The 14183-nt window shown below is 34.6% G+C and overlaps 1 protein-coding gene across 1 annotated transcript; it reads right to left on the bottom strand.

The window, feature by feature from the left end:
- Positions 1–2630: 2630 nt before the first annotated feature.
- LOC125048744 (ATPase family AAA domain-containing protein 5) lies at positions 2631–6874 on the bottom strand. The gene is made up of 2 exons (XM_047647597.1): positions 3350–6874; positions 2631–3054 (listed from the first exon to the last, which is right to left on the bottom strand). Exons 1-2 carry the CDS (start codon positions 6415–6417, stop codon positions 2808–2810), a joined length of 3315 nt encoding a protein of 1104 aa, XP_047503553.1. The 5' UTR covers positions 6418–6874; the 3' UTR covers positions 2631–2807.
- Positions 6875–14183: the final 7309 nt, after the last annotated feature.

Here is a 14183-nt window from a genome sequence, read left to right as displayed (position 1 = left end):
ACAAGTAATAAACCCTTATAAGTGTAAAATCTTAAATTGAAGATGTCAATTATATTTTATGTCCGATAGCGTCAGTATTGTTCTAGATCTTTACCAGTAATCACCAGAATGGCAACCTCAATATAAACTGCAGCGCATTCAATATGACTCGTAAACAAAGATTAGTTAACATATTATACTATTTCATTCCCACGAATTACTAAAATTTTGTATGAAACTATCAGTTCCCTGTAATAGTGTTGTCACATGTTTATCCAGTGAAATGGCATGTTTTTGAGTTTTAAGCTAATTTTTAATTTCGCAGAAAATATTGGAATTTGGCCTCTAAATAAAATGATTTGAAAAAATACAGCGTCCGCGTTAGCTTCGAATAACAAATCGAAAAAAAAAATAGTATTTTCTTGTACATGGACGTCAAATAATATCAAATTGTTTTGCCATATTGTCTTAATGCATTACTATATTTTAAGAACACTAATTTTGAAGTTAACTGTACAGAAATCGCCGATATCATATTTTGTACTTCAGACATGTTCATTCATAGAACAAACGAATGTGTACGATATTTCTGGAAACTGATGAATGTGTTCTATATTTAATACATGGGTCCGCTTATCGATGAGTGACTTGATGTAAACAATCACTTTATATCCTTAATTTCACTCGATTTCAAGAAGTAACGGAAATAGGAATATATTAAAAATTAAACTCATTCTATAAAGTAGGTAAATTCTCTCAGAAACGAGAATTAGCACTAAGTGACTACCGTATGTCAAAATCATATGAATCAATGTCTTAGATTTATTAAATTAAATTTTTATTTAAATATGTATTACTTTTGTAAACAACAAAATACACAATTATAATTCTAATAAATCTATGACCATCGCAAGAAATCGTCTGCTTGTAGAAATTTCACGGCATATTGTACAGCCATCGAAACCAAGTTATTGTAACGAAATATGTGTCAAGCAAAGAAAAAAGAAAGCTGATCTCTTAACAAATATTTCACTGAAACAATCACGTGTTGGTTACATGGAATGATCGACAATACACATATTAGTGACGATAAATTTAAGGGGTCATTCATAAGATAATTCTCACACTGTAAGACACAATACCTATATTTTTTTTAATTTTCCTTAAGCAGCAACGAAGGTCAAAAAATGCAACAAAATATCTAAACTTATTTTAAATAAAATAATTTAAGTAAATTAATTAAATTATTTTAAGTAAATTGTAAATAAAGTCTATAATATATATAATTCGATAAGCGGTCATTTACCCATATATTGAAATAATAACAAAAAATAAGAAGACTAGGTATTTACATAATGTATAAGTTGGTCGAAACAAATTAGGTAGGTATATCTGCATACTTCCTGGACATTTTGTTCCAAAAATATTTGTTAAAAAACGTTATAAACTTGAAAGGGCTACAAAATTTGTAAATATTTTAACCTCAAAACATAAAGATATACGTCCAAATAATTTTTATTTTCGTCTTGCTACATATAGGATTTTAATAATTTGCGATCAAGAAGCTTTCGTCTTGAACTTTTGAAAGTTCGTTAGTGTTACTACTAAAGATGCCCGGCCTTTGAACAAGTAAAGGCCCTTACGGGGGACCATCACCCAGGCGCAGGGACTTACCGAAGACTGGGGAGAGTGGAGGTAGTTGGAGGAGGCCACTAACACGATCTTCAGAAATGAAGAGAGCGACTGAAGAAGATACTATACTTTGTATTTTATTATCATTGTAGGCAGGAAGACAGTTACTTATACTATCATACATATACTATCACACTATCTTCCGTTTACAAATTAGCATTGAGCCAGATTTAACCTAGACAAAACATACTTTAGCATATAGTCGATAAGAATTTTTTGGTTAAATTTTGCTGTCTGATAAAAATTATAATTTTGAAAATATCAAATACTACATATGTAAACTAATTATCAGTATTGAATTGGCAGATAGTTGTTGCAATAACCTTAAAGGCCCGGCCTTTAACTTACGGCCGTCATTTTACGGTTGTTAATAATCGCCGTCCTTACTTTTTAACATAATGAAAAAAAAACATAATTTCGGCTCGTCCAAGTCACGTTTCCACTCATTGTATTAATTAAATATAGGCACCGCTACACGCGAAAAACGTTGAACTAATGTTTATCGCCGCTATGACGGCCGTCATTTCAAGACAGCACGGCTATTTGACGTTACGGTGACACTACCTTCTCTAGGAAAACTACTCCAATGTTATATATAGACAACGTATGGGTGACGTCACCCAACGCTACATTACGGCCGTTAGATAACGGCACCGCTTTTCTAGGAAACCTAAGCTTTAGTGAAGTATATTTTTAGGTTTTGTCAAAATGCGCCGCGAGACTGTTTGAGAATATTCCGATATTACCTTCTTTATTTAACTTTATATTATTATTTAACACTTGACCAACTAGCCACGGTTTTCACAGTCGTATCTATGGTGACTTGAATTATGAAAAATGATTGAGGGATAATCAAATATATATTAAATTAAAAATGAAATAATTGATGTAAAATTTATAAATAAGTAATATACAATACTAGAAGAATGAAATATTAGGGAGGCAGAAATGTAAAAACATAGCTATATTAAAAATGTATTAAGTTTATTTTATAATATATAGAACCTATCTTAATACTATACAGATAGCCAGAAAGTAACTGCAAAGTACTGATAAAAGTAAAAAGTTATTGGCTTAAAACAAATATGATTATGTTAAAACTAGGCGAATTTTGTTTTATCTATGATGTTTTTAAATTATAGGGCATTGTTCAAGCTTTTGCTGAGCGCATCAAAGTAATCATTTTTACATAGGACATTTAAAGATTTAAGATAATGACAGAAGCGGTTATTTCTTTTTGTATTCAATGTGTTTTTCTCCAACCTACATATGGTTCTGCAAGACGGCCAGTAGTCTAGGGCTAATGCTCTTCTGTCCAGTACCACTCCAAGATTTAAATAACTTGACAAAGTATGATGACGAGATGCAATTTTCTCTTGCTCTCTGAAATGTAATATAAATTAGATTTATTTTTAAATAACTTTATTTGATATTTAGATGAAGTGAGAATTTTTTTTTTTCTGATTAGTAGTTCAGTGATGTTAAGGTTTTTTGTTGTATGTATTTTTAAAACAGTGATAATCAAAGATATAACATAAAAGGAATGGAGTAACTGAAAAATTACATAATTTCTAAAATGTCTAAAACAGAAAGCCCAACTTGACTTAATGATATACTTGCCTGGAACCAAAAATATTATGTTTAACTAATGAGATCAAAATACACTATTAAAACTCACCTTTCTGTATAATATCCTGGTGCAGAGATATCGATAATAACTTCACTCTTGCAATTTGTTGTACATTTTGAACCTAATAAACCAAGCTCTCTAGCTATATCTTTGCTAACTTCATTATTCCTATTATAATATTCATAACTTTCAGTTTCATTGAGACTGGCACTTTCTTTTGGATACCACATTTTGTTACAAGTGTTTGCTCTTTTGGTGAAACAATCAGCTTCAGATATAATAGAAAGCCCATTTGATATAGATATTAGCTGTTTCGAATCCTGGTTATCATTTTCTATGTGACTTTCATATACATTGGAAATACTCCACCATACACTTAATAGGTCTAATGGGGCACCAAGACTGATTACTTTAATATGTTGCTGTACTAAATTTTTTGATGTATTTGGTTGGGTGGTTTTGTCTGTATTATATTCATCTGTCCAAGATAAACATGAATTCTCGTCTTCTACACTTAATTTATCATGTATTTCCTGTGAATTTTCACATGTTGAGTGCTTGTAGGACACCATGTAAAATTGCAGGCTATGAATTGTTTTTCGTATGTCACCTTTGTAGTAATCTAATAACCCATCACCAAGACCAGGAAAGCAAATTCCCGTGTCAGCTACACACATAATATCTAACCAAGTCCCTGACATTCTTGGTAAAAACTTATGCATTTTAATAATTTTCCCAAGCTGAATGAATTTTTGCAAATGTTGACAAGACAGAGAACTTGTTATCAATATAACTGGTCTTTTTGAACTTTGAATTAATTGTGAGATAGCAGAACAGAATCCATCATCTTGTTCAAACACAATATCAGCATCATCAATTAATATTAAAGAACTGTCAGTTCTTACACTATCTTGACTAGAAGAACATTCTACAATGCATTTCATATTTTCGATTTTTTTTACATCTTTTGACAAATCTTTTGCTTTCTTGGGTCGTCCTCGTTTCTTGGGCAATTTGGGTTTAGCTGTTTCCTGAAGTTTTTGGCTATTATCTGAATTACTTTTTCCCCTATCTACTTTATGGGATCTTGTTGCTTCTTGGAGATCTTGTAACATTATTTTTCCTGTCCTTTTACTACTAGAATTCACTTCAATAACTTTTATAGCCAGTTCTGCTGCAACTGCATAAACGCTAGATGTTTTACCTGAACCGACGTCTCCATAGATAACCAACACATTATTAGAAGTTCTCAAAGTCTCTCTACTCTCATCATCTGAATCTTGAAAATCATCAAAATCAGAACTACCACTACCTCCACCTTTTTTAGTCTTAACCAAACTTTCAGTCCAAGATTGTAACCATTTCTTTAACTCATCAATTGCTGCAAAGTTCCCAATAATTTGTTTTGTAGATGTAGGTTTATATTTTTCAACCCAACATAATTTGTCTAAAGAATCAAAATCATTTGGAAGATCATGGATTATTTCAATACTGTTGTCTAAATCTGGGTAATTGAAGTCTTTGTTTTCACCATTACTTTTTCCTTTTAATAAATGATAGGTTCTGTACACTGGAAACTTGCGATATGAATGTTTTATCATATGTAAAAGATTTTCCTGGTCATGTTGATTTGATGGAATTATTTGCTTCACTTCTTCATCCAAGCTAGTCAAAGACTTGAAAAGATTATCATTGGTTTCTAAATTTGAATCATTAATCATCAAAGATGAATCACAGAGGGAAGAAAAATTTATTTCAATTTTATCTAATGTCTTTGCAATATTTTGTTGAATGTGGACTACAGGATGAAACTCTAATTTAGAAGTATTATTTTTAGGTTGTGAATTATCCTTCTTCAACTTTTGAGGAATACCACTATGCAAGAATTTCTGTCTGGCTTCTTTTTCTGCTACTAGATTCGATAGTTTTGATGTAAAAATAGGAGCTAATTTCAATGGGTTGATTAATTTATGATCTCTACACTTCATAGACTTTATTTGTGACTGTGAATTTTCATGGTTTTCTATAATAGATGGATTTTTATTTTGACATAATTCTTTCATACCTATTGAATTTAAGGTAGACTTATTTACAGTTAATCTTCCTGAATTCTTTTTTTTTTTTGGTGTAAATATGTAAAGCTCCTCATCAGAACTGCTTACTTCAGCATCATCTAGGTATTTTGCTGGCCTTTTAGTTTTTCGTTTAGGTAGTTTACCGTCATTTATGACTTCAGTGTCTTCTATTGGAATTAAGTTTGAAGTAGTACATTCAGATACTTTGAGCTTCCTACTTTTAGTTAAATCCTGTATTTCATCACATCTGCTGATTTCCGTCTTAATCTGAGGATTATTTAAAAAGTTTTGATCTCTGTTTCTTCTATGTGATATTTTCTTCATTATTTTTGAATTAAATTTTACCTTAATAGTATCAGTTACTTCCACTTCATCAGCAGGGTTATCTGTATCAGCAACTTTTTCTTCTACTTTAGGAAAGTAACTCATCATATTTTCTTTTTTGCGAATAGAAGGAGATAATTTACTTAAAAATTCCATATCCTCGGTAGAAACTTTCTTATTTGTCAATTTTTTACTGAAACCCTCTGCATCTGATTTTTCAAACATATTGCATAATTGTAAAGTCTTCTTAACATCTAGTAAATGAGTATCATTATCATCAATGATTTCAATATCACTCAAAGAATGTTCTTTATTCTCATTAGTTTTATTTTTGCTCTCAGTGTTTTCCTGACTAAGCATAAGTTTAAATGTTTCTGCCTGTTTTGAAAGTTGTTTCTTTATGGATCTATCTCTAAATTCTTCAAGTTCTTTATTTTTCAGTGATCCTTTCGCCTCAGCCATTTTTTGTAATGACAATACTCTTTTTGCTTTCAGTTCTTTCTTTTCTAAAAGTTCCTGGCATTCAGGCTCAATGACAGGTCTATGTTTCCCAGGAGAATTGCTTCCAATGCTTTTAAGTCTGGACTCCATCAACAATTGAAATGCATTAGTAGAAGACTTTTCTTGGCTATTGTTTAGCTCTAAAGTCATAGCCTTACTATCTTCACTTTCTTTATTAGATTCAATTAAGATATTACATTTTCTTCTTTTACCCATATTGGCCTTTAATTTATATATCTTTAGTAGATATTAAGGATACTATCTCCAACACAAATCGTGGCTTATTGACAACTTTGAATTCAATAGGTACCTGAACTGAAATTAAGATTTCTAGATTTTTCTGTCATTTTTATAAGCATAATAGTTGTATAAAGTCGGTTATTTGACCATTTTCCTTTAGAAATTCAAGCATACTGTCATAGTGCACACACATTGCTTTCATATTTCATTTTCAGAATAAAAATGTAACTACGTTTATTGATAAAATAGTTTTCTTATTATTACATGACTAAGAAGTTATGTCAGATTAATAATTTATTTAGATAAAATACATTCAAAAGCACGGACAAATTAAAGGAAATAAATTGGCGCTCAAAGGCAACAAGCACTAACATAGATTATGAAAATGAAACATCACATTACACATGTAAATAAAGCTACGTCATAAGTCACAATGGAGGCCACAATTCACAAACTTGAAACTATAGTCCTTTTCATGAAAGAAGTCCCCCAGACGCGGCGCTGCAATCGCATGACGTAATGTTGCCATTTATGAGTAATAAATTTACCTATTTTATTTACATTTAGCAGATGTAATTTATCAAATAATATTATTTTCTGCATACTTCGATGAAACAATATTTCTGTTATGTAAAAAGTATTTTTTTTATTTACTTATATTAGCGGTGTTCTACCTGCTAACAGGATAAAGATGAGAAAATAGGGTAAAGAAAAGCAATACAATTTTTTATCCAGAGTTTTATTGCATAATTGTTGGGTTACAATTTTTTCCGAAGTACACGCCGCTGTTATACCTTCGTTTGTAATTCTTGTTACAGTTTGCTCTGACACACCTGCAATTAAATTATGAACAATTGAAAATAATAATAACTTTAAGTTTATAATGCTTATGTAATATGTAATATATTTTTAATTTCAGTTACCTAGTTTCATCACGTTATGTATTTGTTCAATTTTGTCGCAAAAACGAATTTATATCATAAAAGTCCCATCAATACAGCAAAAAATTATTAAATGGCAACTCTAAAAAGTACCTGTTATGGCGGCAACTCTCTTCCGAACATTGTTTAGTGGTATTAAAACACCTTGATTCTTATGTTCCGCTTCACAGAAGTCTTTCACCTTTGATATAATTTCTCGAGCCGAACTTTTTACAACTTTTGGCATTGTAGTCAATCTTTAAAATGCACTAAGCTAGATAAAAATTCACAAAAATCTACCACAACAAACGAACTTGATAACATTGCCGACCTGTCAAATTTAGTTCCAAAAATCACCGCGGGACTTCTTTCATGAAAAGCACTATAGTAGAATTTGACAAAAAGATATATAGAGTCCTTTTCATGAAAGAAGTCCCCCAGACGCGGCGCTGTAATCGCGTGACGTAATGTTGCCATTTATGAGTAAAAAATTTACCTATTTTACATTTAGCATAATTATATAATTTATCAAATAATACTATTTTATGCATACTTCGATGAAACAATATTTCTGTTATGTAAAAAGTATATTTTTATTTACTTATATTAGCGGTGTTCTACCTACTTACAGGGAAAAGATGAGAAAATAGGGTAAAGAAAAGCATTACAATTTTTTATTCAGTTTTATTGAATAATTGTGATCAGCAGCCATAGGAACATCACTGTCTGAAGAGTGGATGGAAACAGAATCAGATTCTGTTTCGGTATCACCAGCCGTAGATATAATTATTCTTTTTTATATTGATACTATTTCGGATGCGCGCGACTCTTCCCCGAGGTGACAATTTTTTTCGAAGTACTCGCCGCTGTTATACTTTCTTTTGTAATTCTTGTTACAGTTCTCTCTGACACACCTGCAATTAAATAATAAACAATTAAAAATAATAGTTACTTTAAGTTTATAATGCTTATGTACTATGTAATATATGTTTTAATTTTAGTTAACTAGTTTCATTCGTTATGTATTTGTTCAAGTTTGTCGCAAAATGAATTTATATCATAAAATTCCCATCAATACAGCAAAAAAATATTATGTGGCAACTCTAAAAGGTACCTGTTATGGCGGCTACTCTCTTCTGAACCTTGTTTAGTAGTATTAAAACACCTTGATTCTTTTGTTCCGCTTCACAGAACTCTTTCACCTTCAATATCATTTCTCGAGCCGAACTTTATACAACTTTTGGCATTGTAAACAATCTATAAAATGCACTAAGCTAGTTAAAAACTCACAAAAATCTACCACAACAAACGAACTTGATAACATCGACGAATGACAACATGGCCGACCTGTCAAATTTAGTTCCAAAAATCTCCGCGGGACTTCTTTCATGAATAGGACTCTAATTTGGAAGTATCAAATGTAAGTAGATATAAAGCATAAAAGGATCTCTATCGGATTTGGGGCTTAAGAAAAAATCACTTTGCCAGTAGGCGTCACCGAATTAACTCAAAATTTTAATTTTTGAAGTGAAACTTCTTTAGAAAAAAGATTACCCTCATGCTTCTAGACTACAAGCCCATGGAAAAAAAATACGAATGACTTATTCACGTTGGTTCATTTCACAGGTATTTTTTTCCATGGGCTTGTAGTCTAGAAGCATGAGGGTAAATTTTTTACGGATGAAACGTCACGAAGATGTGCAGCGTTTTTGTCGAAGAAAAGGGAGAGAGTGATTGAGACCGATTGAGAGAGAGTGAGAAAGGGAGATCGAGAAAAATACATGCTATTGGTTGATGTATTCGTATCTACCTATTAGAGTAGCTACCTATTAGAACTTTAGATGGCAATTCTGTCGCTTAACGTCTTGTGCAGTGCAGTATACGCAGATTTTTTATTTATTTATACATATTATCTTTAGCACGTATACAGTGTGAATATAGCTGTATATACAAATACATGGAGTGATCATATGTACTGTATGATCATATATTGGGCCTTTTACTTTAGTAGTAATTAATTTACAAAAAAGTTTTACTACTGACATGTGTAACTTGTACGCAGGCACTTTTTTTTGTAGCAATAGTTTCAATTTTATGCCAAAAATTCAAATTTATCATTATATAGTGTAGACAGACTATGGTATCCACCAGGCATCAGCGTACAGCGTGTGAGATAGCGAATGATCGACATATGTCGTATTTACAGTTTTAATTCATTGAAGATTGTTTATTATTGACCAAAATACACATTCGAATGAATAATTCTTGAACAAAGTTAGTCGTCAAAATAAGCTACTTACCGATGAAAGGTTATGTTTGGTTCTTTACGTTCACTATAGCTTTTACAGCCAATTATGCAACAATTCACCATGACTGACACTTTAAATACACCTCTTATAAGGATAAAATCTTAAAATATGGGTTTGACTTGGGTTTCACAGATTTATCAGTAAGCGGTGAAAACTTGTTTAAACCAAACAATCACCAAGGGCTCGGTGGTAAACAAATAAAACCCGATACGCAAATAGAGACAGAAAAACTGATACTTTGTTTCGCTCGCACTTAAGTATTTCACGTTAATGCCTTCTCTCTTTAGTTATTATTGTCATTTTAGAAGCTCATCTCTCTAGATAGAGTTCTATACTCTATCTACGTTTTTTTTTATTTATTTTTTTTATGGCTCTGGCACGGTTTGTGCATTAGCCAGCGTCAAGTATAAGATTTTTAGAATTCGTGCTTTTTGCCTTAGAAATTCGACCATGTCCTCCATGTACGGTTTAGGCACTCGCCCGGTACCGCACAACCCTCCCAAAGGCCGAGAACAAATTTAAATTAAATTAAAACTTGCCCTCGAACCGGGAATCGAACCCGGTACCCCTCACCTTGCTGCCACTTTCTATCTATATACGTTATATAGGGTATGTTCCGATATACACTGCGACCACTGTACAGAGTACCGTCAATTTAGTATACTGTGAAACCGTTTCTCTATAGCCAGCTATACTGGTTACAATTTAAAACGGAACGCAGTCCAGTATACTAGTCAGCTTCGTTTTTCGACATAGTTTTCAAATGAGTGCATCAAAGTTTTTCAATTCAACAAGAAAAACTATTATTGGAGTATTATCGCATTAAAAAAATCTATATTAATATTAACTGTCAATTGAATTAATACTACAAAGAAAGTAAGTTAGAATTTTAAATGTTTGTTATTAAACTGTAAGTTATATCAGCCGTCAGGCATTCAAGTGGTTTTGATTGATCACGTGATCAAAGCACTGCGAGTACCTTACCTCGAAAACGCCAGTGCTCGCAGTAGAAGTATAGCGGGGATTTGTGACGTCATATATTTCCTAGGACGCTGCGGCTGTATGCTGCAGTCCATAGCGGAACAAATTTTTGAACAGTGGGAGCACTATACAGTACTCGCAGTGTATATCGGAACATACCCATAGTAAATTTGTGACACTTTGAAGTTAAGGTTTGAAGGATCATGACAAGTGTCACGATCCTTCAACAATGACACGAGTCCATTTTTGTCAATGTCACTTATGAATTATTGGAACTAGGGATTCGATGATCCATGAAACGGGTTAGCTTTGGTTGACGCACGTGTTAGTGAGATTTCCGTGTTTTTCTCGGAGTTTCTGTGATTTTCCTAAGCTGAAATAGTTGTTATTGTGCTATTTAGATAAAACTAACCCTATTGGTGCTGGTAAAGTATAAAATTTAAATTAATATAGTTGCTGCAGTTTTAGTAATATGGATCTAGATCCTGACCCCGAGCCTCCTGACCCGGGAACCTCTTCTACGTCTCGCAAACGACAAGGAGAGGAGAGAAATGAACCATCCTTTAAAAAAACTATTACGGATCCCGCTCAGGCGAACCCGTCTATACAACACCTTTATGTCCACCCCTCCTTCTCCGATGGACCTAGGTCTTACTCTAATGAAGATAAAGGTCCGTTCATTGTCCAAGTCTCCCGTGAAGTAGAAGACCCATCTTCCGGAGCCTCTTTACGTGCTATAACATTCGGCCAGTTTATGCATAAGCACAAAATTAATTCTATCATACACGATGGTGTAAAAAATATAGGCCGTAATAAAATCACCGTTGAGTTCTCTTCTGCTGAAGCTGCCAACAACTTTCTGGTCAACCCGGTTCTTAGTATGTGCAAGTTTAAAGCTATTATCCCCACTTACAACATTACCAGAATGGGGTTGGTCAGAGGTGTACCGGTGGACTGGTCAATGGACGAACTCGTGATTTCATTAGAGCTTCCTCCTGGATGTGGTGAAGTATTAAAATCAAGGCGACTGAACCGAAAAACAGTCACTGAGGGTGTCACCACCTGGGTGCCTACCCAATCTGTCGTCCTTACCTTCAGGGGGCAAATGCTCCCTGCCAAGGTTTACTCCTACCACACTTCCCTCCCTGTCGAAACCTACCAACTCCCAACCATACAGTGCCTGAACTGCTGCCGTTTTGGACATATCAAATCGATTTGCCGATCTAAGCCAAGATGTTACAGGTGTGCTCAGCCCCATACAGGTGATACGTGTGAAGTCACTTTAGAAAAATCCACATGTTTACATTGCTCAGGCAAACATTTTGCTTCTGACAAGGGCTGTCCAGAATTTACTCGACAGCAATCCATAAAAATGGTGATGTCCCAGGACAACATCTCATACGTTGAAGCAGCAATTAAGTTTCCTCCTGTCCGACGTTCATATGCTGAGATGACAAAAGAAATGTTTACCCCTCCTGCCTATTCTCTAAAATCTACTCAAAAAGCCCAAACTCCTACCAATGCCTCCTATCGCCAAACAATTTATCGCTCCCCTCGTCCCCAAGCTCCTCTAGCAAAGGGGTACGATAGAACAGCTCACCAGACTATTGTTGGTGAGTGCTCCTCATCCCTCCCAAATGGTTGTGCTCTCAACAATAATGTTGACACCCTTCCCTCTCAGGGAAAAATGTTAGAATTTATTTCTGAATTTCTTCTAAGTATTGTCGCTCCATGTAGCGAAATCCCCCTACCGCCCAACGTTGCCAAAAACCTATCCCAACTTTTTAAATTACTACAAAACGGACCCAATAACCCTAATTCAATGGAATAGTAAAAGCTTACGTTCAAAAAAACATGAATTAATTTCCCTCATAAACCTCCATAAACCCACGATTGTTGCCATCTCGGAGACATGGCTGAGACCTGGTTCCCGATTTCGGGTGCCTGGCTTTTCCTGTCTGCGGGATGACAGGAATGATGGGTATGCGGGCAGTGCTGTCTTTGTACGGCATTCCCTCCCATTCTCCCAAATTCCTCTCCCTACCCACAGCGATCAGATTAATGCTGTTGCTGTTCGTACCTTAGACATTTCTTTTGTATCTTTGTATATTCCTCACCCTTCTCCTTCTCTTCTTCCTGAGATACAATCAATTTTATCATCCCTTCCCAGCCCTATCATAGCCATGGGTGACTTTAACACCCATCACACTATGTGGGGGTGCCATGCTAGTGATAGGTTTGCTCCACTGCTGATTGACTTACTCGACGATGTCAATCTCTGCATCCTCAATGATGGCTCTCCTACTCGCAGGGTATACCCTAATCAGAATCCCAAATCTGCAGTGGATCTCACCCTCTGTTCCCCTAACCTAGCCTCGCAACTAACTTGGAACGCCCTTGAGTTCACCTATGGCAGTGATCATTTTCCTGTAATTATTTCATTAAATAACAAATCCTTACCCCCCTCTTACCACAACCCCCTTTTAAAATATAAACTCAAAAAAGCAAACTGGAAAGATTATGCCCAATCCGTTGATTGCATGGTAGACACTCTGCCTGATTTGGAATGCGAAGAAAATGTCTTGTCGTGCTATGATCTTTTTTTAAATTCTCTCATATCTTCGGCCGATTCCCAGATCCCCAAAAAGCACTCTCCTAAAAATCAGCTGCTTTCCTCGCCCTGGTGGGATGATGAATGCAGCGATTTGTTTGGTAAGAGAATGGCTGCAGAGAAATCCTACTCAGCCAGTATGTCACAGGAGAATTTTATTAATTACCAGAAGCTTGATGCTAAAATTAAAAGGTTGGTATCCAGGAAGAAAAGATGTAGTTGGATACAATTTTGCGAATCCCTTAGCCCTCGTTCTCCATCCTCTATTGTGTGGTCTAATGTGAGGAGATTCCGTCGTTCCCTGAACCATGTTAATCCTTCTTCAAATAACCCTTCTGACTGGCTTAACAACTTTGCGGATAAACTGGCTCCACCTTTCGCTCCCTATGTGGACTCATTTCTAAGTTCTACGCCAGCTCCGGCTAACAATGAAATGGATGCTCCCTTTTCTTTCTCTGAGCTTCAAATCGCTCTTAATGGTCTCAAAGATTCAACTCCAGGGGAAGATGGCGTTCCATATTCCTTCCTGACTAGACTAAATGACAAAGCTAAACTTTACTATCTAAAAATAATCAACAAAATTTTTGAAACTGGTATTATACCGACATCTTGGACATCTCAAATAGTCATTCCCATTCTCAAACCTGGAAAAAACCCTTCAGATTCAAATTCTTATCGTCCCATAGCTTTGTCATCTACTTTAGCTAAAGTAACGGAACACCTTCTTAAAAACCGACTGGAATGGTTAATGGAAAGTAGAAATATTCTCCCCTCATCCCAATTTGGGTTCCGGAAGGGTATGAGTACCACAGACAGCCTCAGTATACTGACAACAGACATTCGCCTAGCCTTTACAAAAGGAGAGTACCTTGTGGGTGTGTTTCTTGATATTGCTGCTGCATATGACAGTGTCCTACTTCC

Source organism: Pieris napi, chromosome 4 (assembly GCF_905475465.1).
Source record: "Pieris napi chromosome 4, ilPieNapi1.2, whole genome shotgun sequence".
NCBI lineage: Eukaryota > Metazoa > Arthropoda > Insecta > Lepidoptera > Pieridae > Pieris > Pieris napi.
The sequence above is the reverse complement of the archived record's forward strand: the minus strand, read 5'-3'. Positions and strand labels throughout refer to the sequence as shown.